The sequence below is a fragment of the Vombatus ursinus genome, unplaced genomic scaffold (genome assembly GCF_900497805.2).
Source record: "Vombatus ursinus unplaced genomic scaffold, bare-nosed wombat genome assembly UNPS02014797.1, whole genome shotgun sequence".
NCBI lineage: Eukaryota > Metazoa > Chordata > Mammalia > Diprotodontia > Vombatidae > Vombatus > Vombatus ursinus.
Genome location: NW_020954575.1, coordinates 5402584 through 5416074, shown reverse-complemented (window position 1 = coordinate 5416074; position 13491 = coordinate 5402584). Strand labels below are relative to the sequence as shown.

At 38.6% G+C, this 13491-nt stretch overlaps 1 protein-coding gene across 2 annotated transcripts in view; it reads right to left on the bottom strand.

Moving 5' to 3' along the window:
• Positions 1–13491, bottom strand: part of TEX14 (testis expressed 14, intercellular bridge forming factor) — a 153522-nt gene that overhangs the window by 54032 nt on the left and 85999 nt on the right. For both annotated transcript variants that reach the window (XM_027870356.1, XM_027870357.1), the window contains 5 exons: positions 12264–12454; positions 11792–11942; positions 5674–6578; positions 2799–2908; positions 1099–1181 (listed from right to left, as the gene is read on the bottom strand). In XM_027870356.1, coding sequence (XP_027726157.1) covers positions 1099–1181; positions 2799–2908; positions 5674–6578; positions 11792–11942; positions 12264–12454 — 1440 coding nt within the window. The remainder of the gene's footprint in view (positions 1–1098; positions 1182–2798; positions 2909–5673; positions 6579–11791; positions 11943–12263; positions 12455–13491) is intronic.

Sequence of the window (13491 nt, the reverse complement as noted above, 5' to 3'; positions counted from 1 at the left end):
GTGGAATTCAAGTTTTCTGACTCCAGACCTATTCCTTATTGAAGACTGAGGAGAGAAGAGATTTGGACACATTTGTGAGAGGAAAACAATAAAAACTTGCCTTGCAACAGTGAGGGTTCAATTGACACTAGACAAAACAGATCTGTATTGTTCCCAGGGAGTATGACTGAGTAACTTCTCTGCACTGTTCGGTAACATATGAGTAGGAAGATGGTGAGGGTGATAGATTCAGAGGGGAAGAGACAATGGCAAGGCACAAGAGATGATAAGATGAAGGAACAAGGGCTTTGAAAGTAGACAACAGTGTAAAGCTGAACTAGTTAACTATAGAGTTGAAATTGGAAAAGGATATAATACATATACACGTATAGGGCTATACCTACGAATACATGCACATTTATATCTTTTCTAACTATGCCTACTTCTAAGTTCTAGAACGCAACAACAAGCATCAAATCCTACATTTGTTTAAAAGACACTTCTTTACACTGTGACTTCTTTACATTGACATAATTAGAACCAGAGTATACCAAAGAACACACTATATATTATCTTTTTTTATACATTTGAAAATATGTAAAAAATCTATGATTTTGTCAGCATGGGAAACTCCTGGTGTGGGAATACCCCATACCAATGCAGATGACAACCTACCCATGATTTAGATTCAGAGACTGTATTTGAACACGTTTTTCCTAATTCTAAGCCTAGCTATCTACTAGGCAGTGTTGTCATGACAACACACTTATGTATAGGGAGTTGAACATATATACATACACATATATAAAATAGAGTAAAATATATACTGCATACTATGTGATGACATTTGTCATATGAATTATACTATGTAACATTTTACATAAACAATAAACAAAATATAGAAAAGACACCACCTTCTCCATTTCATTGCCTGTTAGTCAAAAAGATGATCTTTTTAAGGTGAGATCTGCTGTAAGAAAATACCTTTTGGTCTTTCAGAGTAAAGGACGCTGCTATGGCCATAACCATTTTAATATATGTCATGGAATCATATATCCTAAATAGATATGAAAAAATAGATTGAATTAAATTCTATATAAATCATGACTTTATACTTACTTGTCCATTTTAATCTTGCTTCTCTGTCATCATTTCTTGTCTCTGAGTTATGGAATTCAGATGACATTGATTCCATATTCAACCTAAAGGGGTTTAGAGTTATTGTAGTTATCATTTCTTAAAAGAAAAACACATCTGTTTTGTTACTTGCCAAATATAAAGGCTATCAGTGCAACTTGAGAAACTGTCACTCCTAGACCAAACTACAAGTCACTGATTCTATCACTGGAAGTTGTATTCATGCTTTCCAACCACCAGAGGCACCCAAATCCCCAACGCTTTACCCATGAGGTTCCTTCAGCCATCTTCAAGGAGTGTGTGTGTATGGAGGGTTAAGGGGATGGGTGTGGAGGAGAAGAGGGCCAAGCTCTTTGGACCACAGGCTGGGTTCTTGTATTCAGGAAACCAGGCCACATTCAGTACAACCAAGTTACCTCCAGAGCTGCTGCTATGATGGACCCAGGTGACCCAGGCAGTCAAAAATGGCAGCATGGTATACTGAAAAGGGTATAAAATCCACAAGCACTTAAGTGATTATGCTAATTCTATTATTAACTAAATATGTGATCTTTGACACATCATTGAATTCTACCATCCAGTTTTCTAAATACTGGGCTCTTTCAGACTTCTTTAGCTTCTTATGTAACAATTCAGTTCAAGAATCATTTTCCCAAACAAGGGGAAACACAAGAATCTAAAATTCCTGAATCTTTCATTCATACTGAATTCATACTATTCAAAAATTTTATTTGAAAGCAAAAACTTTATTTTCACCACTGCTAAAATCGAAAGAAATGGAAAAAAAAAAAAGAAACGAAAAATTTTCCCCAGCAGAGCTGACATTGTAGTTACAGATTAAAATGATATCATCTCTGGATTTTTAAGTAAGAAAAACTGGAATTGATGTGATTATCCTGTTTCAATTTCTCCATCTTTCAACAGGTCTTTCTTATTCTTATTCTCAGTAGGAAATATTATGTGGACAGCTAGTGTTGCAGTGGCTAGGGCTTGGACTCATCTTCATGAGTTCAAATCTGACCCCAGACACTTACTAGCTGTGTGACCCTGTGCAAGTCACTTAACCCTGTTTGCCTCAGTTTCTCATCTGTAAAATGAGCTGGAAAAGGAAATGACAAACCACTCTAGTATTTTTGCCGAGAAAAACCCAAAATAGGGTCACAAGCAGTCGGACACGACTGAAATAACACAATAACAACAAGGAAATATTATTAGATTTTTTTTAATTTAAAAAAATTCCATATAATCATTTCAGCTGCTGTTTTTTCTCCTATGAAATCATTTTGTGCCCATTTAATTTCTTTGACTAATAATTATAGACCACAAGGTAACAGTGATGGCTTTGAAACCCTCAACTCTGGCTTCCCTGTGGTTTCTGAAATCAGACCTAACTGAATAGCTGGCTTTCCTTGTCATAAAGGGGAGATGGTGGGGGAAACCCAATTAAGTCATTAATGTGAGGGTAGATATTTTGCTTTTCACAAATTACTGATTATGCTTAGGCTGCTAGGATCAAACTTTTAATCTCTAATAGTGCCTAAAAGTTTTTCATCAGATGGATAATTTTGGCTACACTAAGCAAACAAGACACTTAAAAGCTTTTGGGGGTGGACTTAACTCTCCCATTAGTCACAAGATTTTAAAAATCACCAAGTAGCCTCAGTGTCACATAAATAACCCACCTGACTGTATTTTGGCTTCTGGCAGTAATTTCCAAACTCTTGTCATCTCCTTGTGGGTACTGTAACTTAACATTTGTGCACTGTTTACTGGCTCCACAAAATGATGATGGCTGAGGGGACAAAGGTAATATAGTTCTATGTTCTTCTTAGGTATACTTTGCTTCTTGTGACTACCACATTCATTTTTTGTTTTTTAAGTACAGGGGCTCTTCAAAGGGCCCATCCCACTATGATCAGCATAAGAGTTTTAACCTGCTCCATTTCCCACCTGGGCTGGTTCACTCCTCTTAGCCCCTCCCATGGGCTCACCATATCGATGCCAAATTTAGTTCAGACTCAGTTGGCATGACCCACCACAACACAGAACTGAGCTCACAGGATTTCTCAGCTTCAGCCTCCCTTACAGGTGGGATGACAAGCATGCACAACATGCTTGCTTACTGCCTTCAATTTTAAAAAATTAAATATTTTATCAGAAACATCAAACATCAATACCAATACCTACACTTGCTTTTGTAGCAATTTACACTTAAAGAATTAATTTCAAAGTATGAAGTATCCTAGCATTTTTTAGTTCTCTCTGGTAGGATTTTTTGTCCATTCATTCTCATTCCATTTTTGTGCAGCTTCTTTTTTCACTCTGAATAATATTATAAAGGTCTTCCCAAATTTTTTTGTATTCCTTATAACTGTCCATCTTAACTGCTTTATACTATTCAGACTAATATACCACAATTTACCTAATCTTTTCTCTACTGCGGGACATTTAGAATGCTCCCAGATTTTTGCAATTACACACGATGCTGCAATGAAGATCTTTGAAGAGAAAATGTTTTGCTTCTGATTAATACACCAGGATATACTCCTAACAATGAGATTTTTAGATCAAAAAGAATGATTATTTTTGTAGCCTTTATGGATACTGCTACAATGTTCTCCAAAAAGATTCTCCAAGTTTACCACGCCACTAGAAACGAATAATTATAGTGGTTTCTCTACATTCTGCAACACTGAGTTCTGTACCTTATAATTTTTACCAATTTAATGGGTAAGGGCCAGTACCTCAAAGTTATTTTATTTTGTACCTCTCTGATTATTAGTGAGGTCAAATACTTTTTCTTTTTATTTAATTAGAATTTTTTTCAATTATCAAGCATTAATTTTTCTCCTTTCCACCCTTTGCCACCAGAAAAAAAAAGAAAAAAAACCCCTCTTGTAACAAGCACAGTCAAGCAAAACAAATTTCCATAATGGATATATCAATATGAGATGAACACTTTTTAAAGTGATTATAAATAATTTATTTTTCCTTTTATTTAAACTGTTAATATCCTTTGGCGACTGTAGAGGAGGAGTTAAGACTACCACCTCCATTTTAAAAGTCATCCTAAATTAGATGAGAGGTCGTAGCTGCCCAAAATAAATCTTCCTTTTCGTGTTTCATATACAATAATCTCATTTATCTCTGGGTCACTTTCCAGACCCCTTGAACAAAAAAGCCATGAAGGCTTCTAGATGAGTGACCAAAAGGCACAAAGCCCATATCCTAAGGTTCACATATATTTTTTCTTGAATGGAAGCCTGGAGGAATTCTGCCTCTGAATTCTGAATTGTTTTATGGTCTATAAGAAAGCCGGTGGAGGTGATTTAATTCAGAGAGGGGCCTAGAAGGAGTAGGTAAACTTTGAACTGCTTATATGAGAAAGAGGATTTCCCCAGGAGTTGTGCTGATGCCTTTCAGACAATGGACAAAGAGACAGTGGCTGTCTGGAATTGTAAGTGGTCATTTATGTCAAGTAGTAAAATAAAAATTGGGGACATAAACAGAAAAGTGTTACAGTCCTTAATCTCAAGAGGCTCATACATTAATTGGGAGAAGCAGCTGATGTAGTGCATAGAATGTTTAGAATCAGGAAGACCTGAGTTTAAATACGACCTCAGATAGTAGCTGGGCTAGTCTGCCTCAGTTTCTTCCTGTAAAATGGAGATAATAACAGCACCTAGCACCAACATTGAAGGGTTGTGGTGAGGATCAAATGAGTAAATATTTGTAAAGCACTTAGTGCAGTGCCTGCAATTGTTTGTCCCCACCCCATCTTCGGCACATTGAGTCCAAAAAGTTCTAAAGGGGCAATGGTAGAATGGAAGAAGGAAAGGCCTGGGGGTTCTTAGGGACAAAAAGCACAGAACTGGAAGAAGCAGTTCCAAAGGAAGACTGCACAGTGGAAATGATGGGATGAAAAGGAAACAGGAATGGTGATCTGCACTAGAGGAATGTTCAACTCTTCCACCTTTTCCTGGGCTGCCTGCCACTTGTGTAATTAACCAAAAGCAGCAAAGAGATAGCAGAGCTGCCTGAGTCTGGGGTTGGGGGAGGGCCTCTGTCCTTTTCTGTGAGCATCAGTATGCGCAGCTGGGGCAGTAGATCCTTATGGAAAGGCAGGAAGTCTGGACTCCCTTAAAGAGGATTTCATTAACAAAGCACATCTCTTTGTGGTGGCTAGAGAGCTGGGCCTAGAGTCAGGAAGACCTGAGTTCAAATCTGGCCTTAAACATCGTCTAGCTGTGTGACCCTGGGCAAGTCACTTCACCTGTTTGCCTCAGTTTCCTCAACTGTAAAACAGGGGTAATAAACAGCACCTACCTTTCAAGGTTGTTGTGAAGATCAAACGAGAACATATCTAAAAAGCATTTAGCTCAGTGCCTGGCACACAGTAAGTTTAAGTAAATGTTAGCCAGTGTTAATGAACAATAAAGTGGTCCTCATACCCAGACCCTGAGAGAGCTCCAATGTCATCCCTCCCTCTTGGTCTAGCCTGCCCAATGCATTGCTTGCTTCTCTCCCTTTCCTTGCTCCCCTATTTTCCCACTTTACCTGGTGGTTCTTTTCAGTCTGGTCTCCACTGCTTTCTTCAGGTACAGACTGAAAAGGCTTCCAGCTGTGACTATTTTTTCTCTTGTGTCTTTGGCCAATGCTGCCAAGACCCATGCCCTGGAATTCTCTCCTTGCTCGAGCTGTCTTCACCAAGTTCTGGAAATAGTCAACACATCCAGGATGCTGTCCGGGTGCCTGTATGTAGCACTTCGTTGGGGGCCCGAAGGCGGCCCACACAGCTGATGGGTCACGACCCCTTGCACAAAATTTTAGGGCAGCCCACGGGGAGGACATCTGCTGCTCCTGTTGCCTTCTCATCGCCTCTAGTTTGCCTATCTTTTGTTCTGCATTTTGCAGGGATTCAGTCACCTGCTGCATTAAAGTCTGAGAGATCTTCAAGTTAAGAACACATTTACTGATATACTGCTCTGTTCTGGACTTGCTGCTTATGTCTGGCTTGGCTTCCCTGGTCACCTCTTGCACATGTGAATTGAAAGTGTCATTGAGAGGATCCCAGTGCTCAGAGGATGACTCTGTGCCTGTTTCAGAAATAGCATCGTCCCCGTTATAATCTGAGTGGGAAGCTTTGTTTATTTCAGGTGATCCTCCAGTTATAGACTTAGCTTCTTCCCCTTGGTTTTTTCCATTTCCTAAAAATGTATCTGATGTAGTAATTTCTCCCAAATTATTGTCACACGTATCCAAGTAACAAGAGTAAATTTCATTTATTTCAAAACTACGGAGGCTCTCATCTCCACAACTTGGGCTACAAGCCCTGGCCAATTCAAATGTAGTATCTTGAATTTCAGTTTGCTTAGCTGTCATACTGTGATTCAAAACCTCACATTCCAGTGCTGCTTTTTCAGGTAAAGCTGAGTGACATTGTGGTGAATCAGGCTGACAGCCTGTGGGAAAGAATCAACACCTTAATCTTCCTGAAGACTAGCAATGGGCCCTACATTGAGTCCCATGTGGCAGCCAAGCAGCCTTTTCTGATTATTGAAATTGGATCAGAAACCATGAAGCTGCCTTTCATTATTCACTCTACTTCTCAAATGTGGAATTCTGCCCTACAAATATAGAAATACACACTGCTACAATATGGGCATGAGTAGGAGAGATTTTTAAGAACCCCTGGGCCTATTATCTAGGACTTGCAGCAGTAGCAGCAAGCAGCAAGGGCTCCTCACCCCATTCCATAGGGAAGTGACACAGCATGAGGCACCATGGGGCCGTATTTGCATGAGGAGAGACCTTCATTCAAATCCTGTCTCTGATACTTACTATCTATGTTAACTATGAACAAGTCATTTAACCTAAGGAAGCCTCGGTTTCCTTATCAGTACAATAGAGATGTTAACAGCCATAATACTGAAGCTACAATGTTGCAGTGTGTAAAGTGCTTTGCCGACATCCATTAGCCTCTTCTCTCACACCTCTCCCTTTTCCAATCCCTTGCTTCCTGCCAAGCCTAGCTCCAGCACCGCCATCTGCAGGAAGCCTTTCCAGACCCACCCTGCTCCCAGCTGCTTACATCCCCTCCCAAATGACTTTCTATTTACTTTGTATATACTTTGTTCACCTTCCCAGAAGGACAGGGCTGTTTGTCTTGTTTGTACCTCCAGTGCCTAGCACAAAGCTGGGGACAGAGAGGGCAATTAATAAATGTTCACTGGCTGGCTGATTGTTATGATCAAAACGGCTCACATTCCTTGCCACTCAATCTCTTCGAAGTCTGGTCACCTATCCTGGGGAAGCCTTCCTTGATCAGCTCTTGCATAATACTCAGTTTATTCTTTTTAACCCTACCTTTCCTTGGCACTTATGTGCTCCTGGTACTGGATTAAATTTCCCCTCCTCTGTATGTCCTCAGGCACGTGGTTCTTTAATCTCTCTCATGTGCTAATGTGACATCTCCTCAATTACACTGGAAACTCCCTGAAGGCATGAACTACAGCTTGGTGTTACTGGTGAGTCTGTGTTGTGGAAATGCTGCTCTTACACAGATGTGGCCAGAACCGAGGTTCCTACCCCCAGCTTTGGGAAACAAGACCACAGAGGTGGCAGAGACAAGATGACAGAGAGGCAAAAAGAAGTACTGCAAGATTCACCCTCCCCACCAAATAATTCCTCCAAACATTTAGAAAACACACCAGACTGAGTATGGATGAGGAAATTCAAGGAAAATAAAAAATTTTCCACCTTAGATGGAGAAGTCTGCAGACAAGGGGATGGTTTAGCCAGGAGCCTGTGGCACTCCCAAGGAGTGATAGGCTGTATCAGGGCAAGAAGACCTAGCACAGAAAGGTCCAAACTAGCATAGGGTGGGTGCAAGTATAGGGCCTAAGCATCAGCTTTATCACTCACTACACAGGATAAACTGAGGAAGAGTACTCCAGGGCACAGAGGGATGGTGAGCACATATGAATCCAGAAGCAAGCAGCAGCTGTGTGGCTCAGACTCCAGGAATGAAGCAGATCTTAATTCCAGCCTCCAGCTAACTTTGCCTGCAGCTGAATAACCAAGGCAGGAATCCTAGACCAAAAGGAAGCCTGCAATTCTATTACTCTGAACTGAGAGAACTTTCCAGTTGTCTAAGAGGGGCTGGATCTAGCAGTAGACTCCCAAACCTCCAAATGGGACAGGCCCACAGCTCAGAACCAAGCCCAGGTAGGAATCTGCAGCACTCAGATCAGGAGGTCAGCAATAAGACTTTGCCCTGGATAAGACCACTTTGCAAGCCCTGACAGGTTGCAGGTCCCTAACCTGAATTGTCCCTGAGATGCCAGAATAACATAACATTAGATACCACAAGAAAGCAGCAGCAGGACTAGCCCAGACATTCCCTCCAAAAGCTTGGCCATAATATAAAGTCTGAAGTCAAGAAGTAATCTGGAAGAGTGAGCAAAAAAGAAGAGAATCCACCATAAAAAGCTTTATGGTGTGTGTGACCCTGGGCAAGTCACTTAATCCAACTGCCTCAAAAAAAAAAAAAAAAAAGCTATTATGGTGATAGAGAAGAGAATGATTCCAAAACATCTACAAACAAAGCCTCAAAGAAAAACACCTTGGGCACAAACTCAACTAGAATTCTTGAAAGAGATGAAACAATTTTAAAGAGAGTTAAATATTTTTATGAATGAAATGAGACTACTAGAGGAAAAATGAGGAAAGGAAATGAGAGTTATGGAAAAACTGGAAAGGAAATTATCAATTTGGCACAAAATCTTAGCAACAAACTCCCAGAAAATTAGAATGGACCAAACAGAAGCCAATGACTCCATAACACAAGAAATATTAAGACAAAAATAAAAGAAGGAAAAAATTGAAGAAAATATGTGCTACCTCATAGCTAAAACAGATTGAGAAAAAAAAATTAAGAATCATTCAACTACCTTAAAGCCATGAAAAGAATCTAGACATCTCATTTAAAGAAATCTTAAAAGAAAACTGTCCATATTGCCTAGAATCTGAGCGAAGTGGATATAGAAAGTATCTTTAAGTTGCCTCCTAAAAAAAAAAAATCAACCCTAAAATGAAAACTCCCAGGAACATTATAGTTCAAATTCAGAGTTCCCAGGTCAAAGAAAAAATACTACAGGCAGTTAGAAAGAAAGAATTCAAGCACTGAGGAATGATACTCAGGATCACATATGATTTAGCAGCCATCACCATAAAGGAAGATAGCAAAAGATGTTAGCTTATAATCAAGAATAACTTATCCATCAAAAGTGAGTATCCTCTTATAGGGGAAAAATGGATCTTCATTAAAATAGAGGACTTTCAAACATCCTTGATACAAAGACCAGAGCTGTGGAGAAATTCTGAAGCACAAACAAAGGAGTCGAGAGAAACATGAAAATGTAAACATGAATGAACAATGATAAGGGACTAAACAAGGATAAACTGCTACCATTCAAACATAGGAAAATGGCACATGTTCCCTCTGAGTTCTATAATCATCAGGGGTCACACAGAGACTATAATTAGACAGAAGGTTTAGGAGTGGTTCAGTTAAGTCTTGATGATCTTAAAAGAGGAATGGAAAGGAAGGGGAAGGAGAATATACTAGAAGGGGAAAGGAAGAGGAAGATTAGGGAAAATTATCTCACATAATTGGGATGTGCAAGCAGAATTCCATACAAAAAAGGAATAAAGAGTGATAAGAGTGGGTGACTTTCTGCTGACCTCCAGTCTCACATGTCCAATTGCCTTTCAGACATCTACTGCATGTCCTTTAGCTATCTTAGACTCAACATGTCTAAAATCAAATCCATTATCTTTCTCCCCAAACCCTCCCCTCTTCCTACCTTCCCTATTACTACAGAGGGTACATCCTCCTCCCAATCTTCCAATTTGGCAAACTACGAGTCACCTTGGATTCCTCACTCTCCCTACCGCCTCCCAAATCCAATCTGTTGCCAAGGCCTGTCAATTTCACCTGTGTACTATCTCTGGTATTCACCCCCTTCTCTCAGATATAGCCACCCTTCTGGTGCAGACTCTTACCACCTCCTGCCTGGATTATTGCAATAGCCTGCTGATGGGTCTGCCTGCCTCAAATCTCTCCTCATTCCAGTCTATCCTCCATTCAGCCACCAAAATGACCTTCCCAAAGCATAGATCTATTACCACCCCTACTCAGCAAACTCCAGTGGCTCCCTATCACCTATCACCTCTAAGACCAAACATACAATTCCATTTGGCATCCACGCCCCTTCATAATCTAGCCTTCTCCTACCTTTCCAGTCTTTTTATACCTTACTCCCAATCACATACTCGAATCCAGTGAAACTGGTCTCTGGATATTGTTTCTGGCTGCCCTCATGCCTAAAATGCTCTCCCTCTTCATTTTTGGCTTCTTTCAAGTCCCAACTAAAATCCTATTTTCTATAGGAAGCTTTTCCCAATCCCTCTTAATTCTAGTGCCTTCCTTCTGTAAATTATTTCCTATTTTTTCTGCACATAACTTGTTTGTATATATTTGTTTGCTTGTTGTTTCCCCCATTAGCTTGTGAGCTCCTTTTTGTTATCCAAACTGATTAGCACAGTGCCTGGCACATAGTAAGCACTTAGTAAATGTTTGCTGACTGACAAATTCTCATCTAAACTGTTGTAAAAGGAGAGAAGAATAAACACACATTTGGTACAGAAATTATTTCACTCAACAGCGACATAGAAGGGAAGGTAAAGCAAAGGGGGAATGAGAAAGAGGTTGAGAGATTAGTCCTAAGCAAAATAAACTTTAAGGACATATAAAGATATTTGTATGCATAGCTTTTTGTGGTGGGAAAGAATTAGAAACTGGGAGTGTGCTCATTAATTGGGGAATAGCTGAACTAGTTATGGTGTATAAAGGTGATAGAATACTACTGTGCTGTACAAAATGATGACAGGGAAGGTTTCAGGGAAGGTTTCAGAGAAACCTGGAAAGATTTGTTTGAACTGATACAGAGCAAAATGAACAAAACCAGGAGGACAACTTATACAATAACAATAATACTGTAAAGACAAATTAAAATACCAAGGAACTCTGATCAGCATAATGATCAATATGATTCCAGAGGATTAGTCATCATTTAAACATGTTATCCACCTCCTAATAGGTAAAACATTCATAGAGCCAAATAAGACAGACTGGAGGAAAAGGGTTAGGAGAAATCAAATGATTTCTTCCAAGTTAGGGCAGGGACTAAAATGGATGTCTCCTGGCTGCTTCATTTAATGTTTTCAGTTCACTCTACACTGCATATTTCCATTGGGCTAGGATGAATATTTTACATAATTATAACTGAATAATACAAATTTTAAAACATGCAACTTCACAGAATTCATTATTTGCACTGATTGTGTTTGTTCAAAAAGCTTAATAGAGATATTAGGATCTTAATTTTCATCTGAACGAGTCACTTTCCAAATTATGATTCTTTGATCAGTCAGTCAGTAAACATTTATTAAGCACCTATTCTCCGCCAGACACTATGCTAAGCACTGTGGATACAAAGAAAGGCAAAAGAAAGTTTCTATCCTTAAGGAGCTCACAGTCTGAGATTAATTCTCATCAAGCAGACACCTGTTAGTACTGGGCACATTCAATCTATGTAAATTCATTCCTTACCTGTTTCCTTCAGCTCCCGGACCTCCAAACCAAGGGCCTCTCTCTTATTTTCTGATGTCATGCCAAAGTAAATATTTATGTCATGATGCTTTTTATATTTCTGAACATTTGTGTTTTCAACTGGATGGGTTGTCTGGGCCTCAATTAAATCCTGTAACAGAGATATATTTTCAAGAACATATCAGCTGTCACATAAATGTTAGGGACAAGCCTTATCATGGGAGAGCTTCAAGGGCATGCATGACAACTACTTGTTGGGGTATTTTAGGGGAACTTCCTGTTTGAGTATGGTTTGTACTACAAAGTGTCCTCCCACTCTGAGATTCCATAATTCTAAGATGTAACATATAACAAATAGGGCCCTGTTAATATTTTTAAGGAGAATGAATTTTAGATAAGGACAATGTGAACATTGTTATTTGAAGAAACAAACAAAATCTCAAAGATTTCCATCTACGTCAGAGTGTATTACCTTTAAGTCATTCTTTAGAATATATTGAATATCTTGAAGATTCATAATCCGGTCTTTTTGTTTGACCTGTATGCCTGTCTTAACAATATCATAGTAAGTTTTTGGAAGTCTGGCATCTGTTTCTAAATGATTCCCCAAAATTATAGCTTCCTTAATATCTGAGCCTTCTAGACCATTCCAGGGTAGGGTATCTGGAAGAAAAATATTGTATAAGAAAATTAACCAGAGACAAATCAATAAAATGAAGTTGTGTAACCTTAGGCAACTCATAGCACCTCTTTAGACATCAATCCCTTCACCTGTTGATATGAAATGCTTTTCAAATTCTCTAAAACTCAGAAAAATGCAAATCAAAACAACCTTAAGATAATACCTTTTGACCATTAAATTGGCAAAAACATAAAATAAAACAAAATTCAATATTGGTTGTGCTGTTGGGAAGTAGATAGACTCTTACATTGTTTGTGGAACTAGTTTGGTGGAAACTTCTTAGAAAGACCTTTAGCAATAAGTCACATAATAAATAATAAAAGTCAAAAACTGATCTTATCCTCTGATCCAGTTATCTAATTACTGAAGGTCTACCCTAAAGATATCAAAAAAGGAGGAAAAAATACCTATCTGTCCAAAAGTATTCAATTCCAGCAACATTTATTCAGTGTCTTCTATGTGTCAGAGACCTTGCCAGGTGCTGGGGATAGTCTCTGCACTAGAAGGCTTTATATTCATAGCTGTTTTATTTGGTATATAGAGCAAGCAACCTATTTGTCCAACAACAAAGGAAATAGTTGAATAAATTATGGTATATTTATGTAATGGAATATTTTGGTGCTATTAAAAAAAAGAAAAGAAAAAATTCAAAGAAATGTAGAAAGATTTGTATAAACTGACGAAAAGCCAGATCAATAGAATAAGAAAAGTATACACACTGATTTAAAACAAAAACAAAGATAATAGATTTCTAAAAGTACATGACTGGACTCAGAATTAGACATGGGATAAATTTATTGTTTTTATTTTATTAACATTTGTTTTATTATTCTTTTCCTTAATTAAAATTTTAAAAAGCTTTACATTTTAGAGTTTTATTTGGAAACTTACTCTATATTTTTCTTTATTTCTTTCTTAGTATTTGTTGTTTATAACAATAAAAATCAAGTATAATATAAAAATCAGAATGAGAGGGTGGACCTAGACAGTCTTGAAGATCCCCTCTAGCTCTAACATC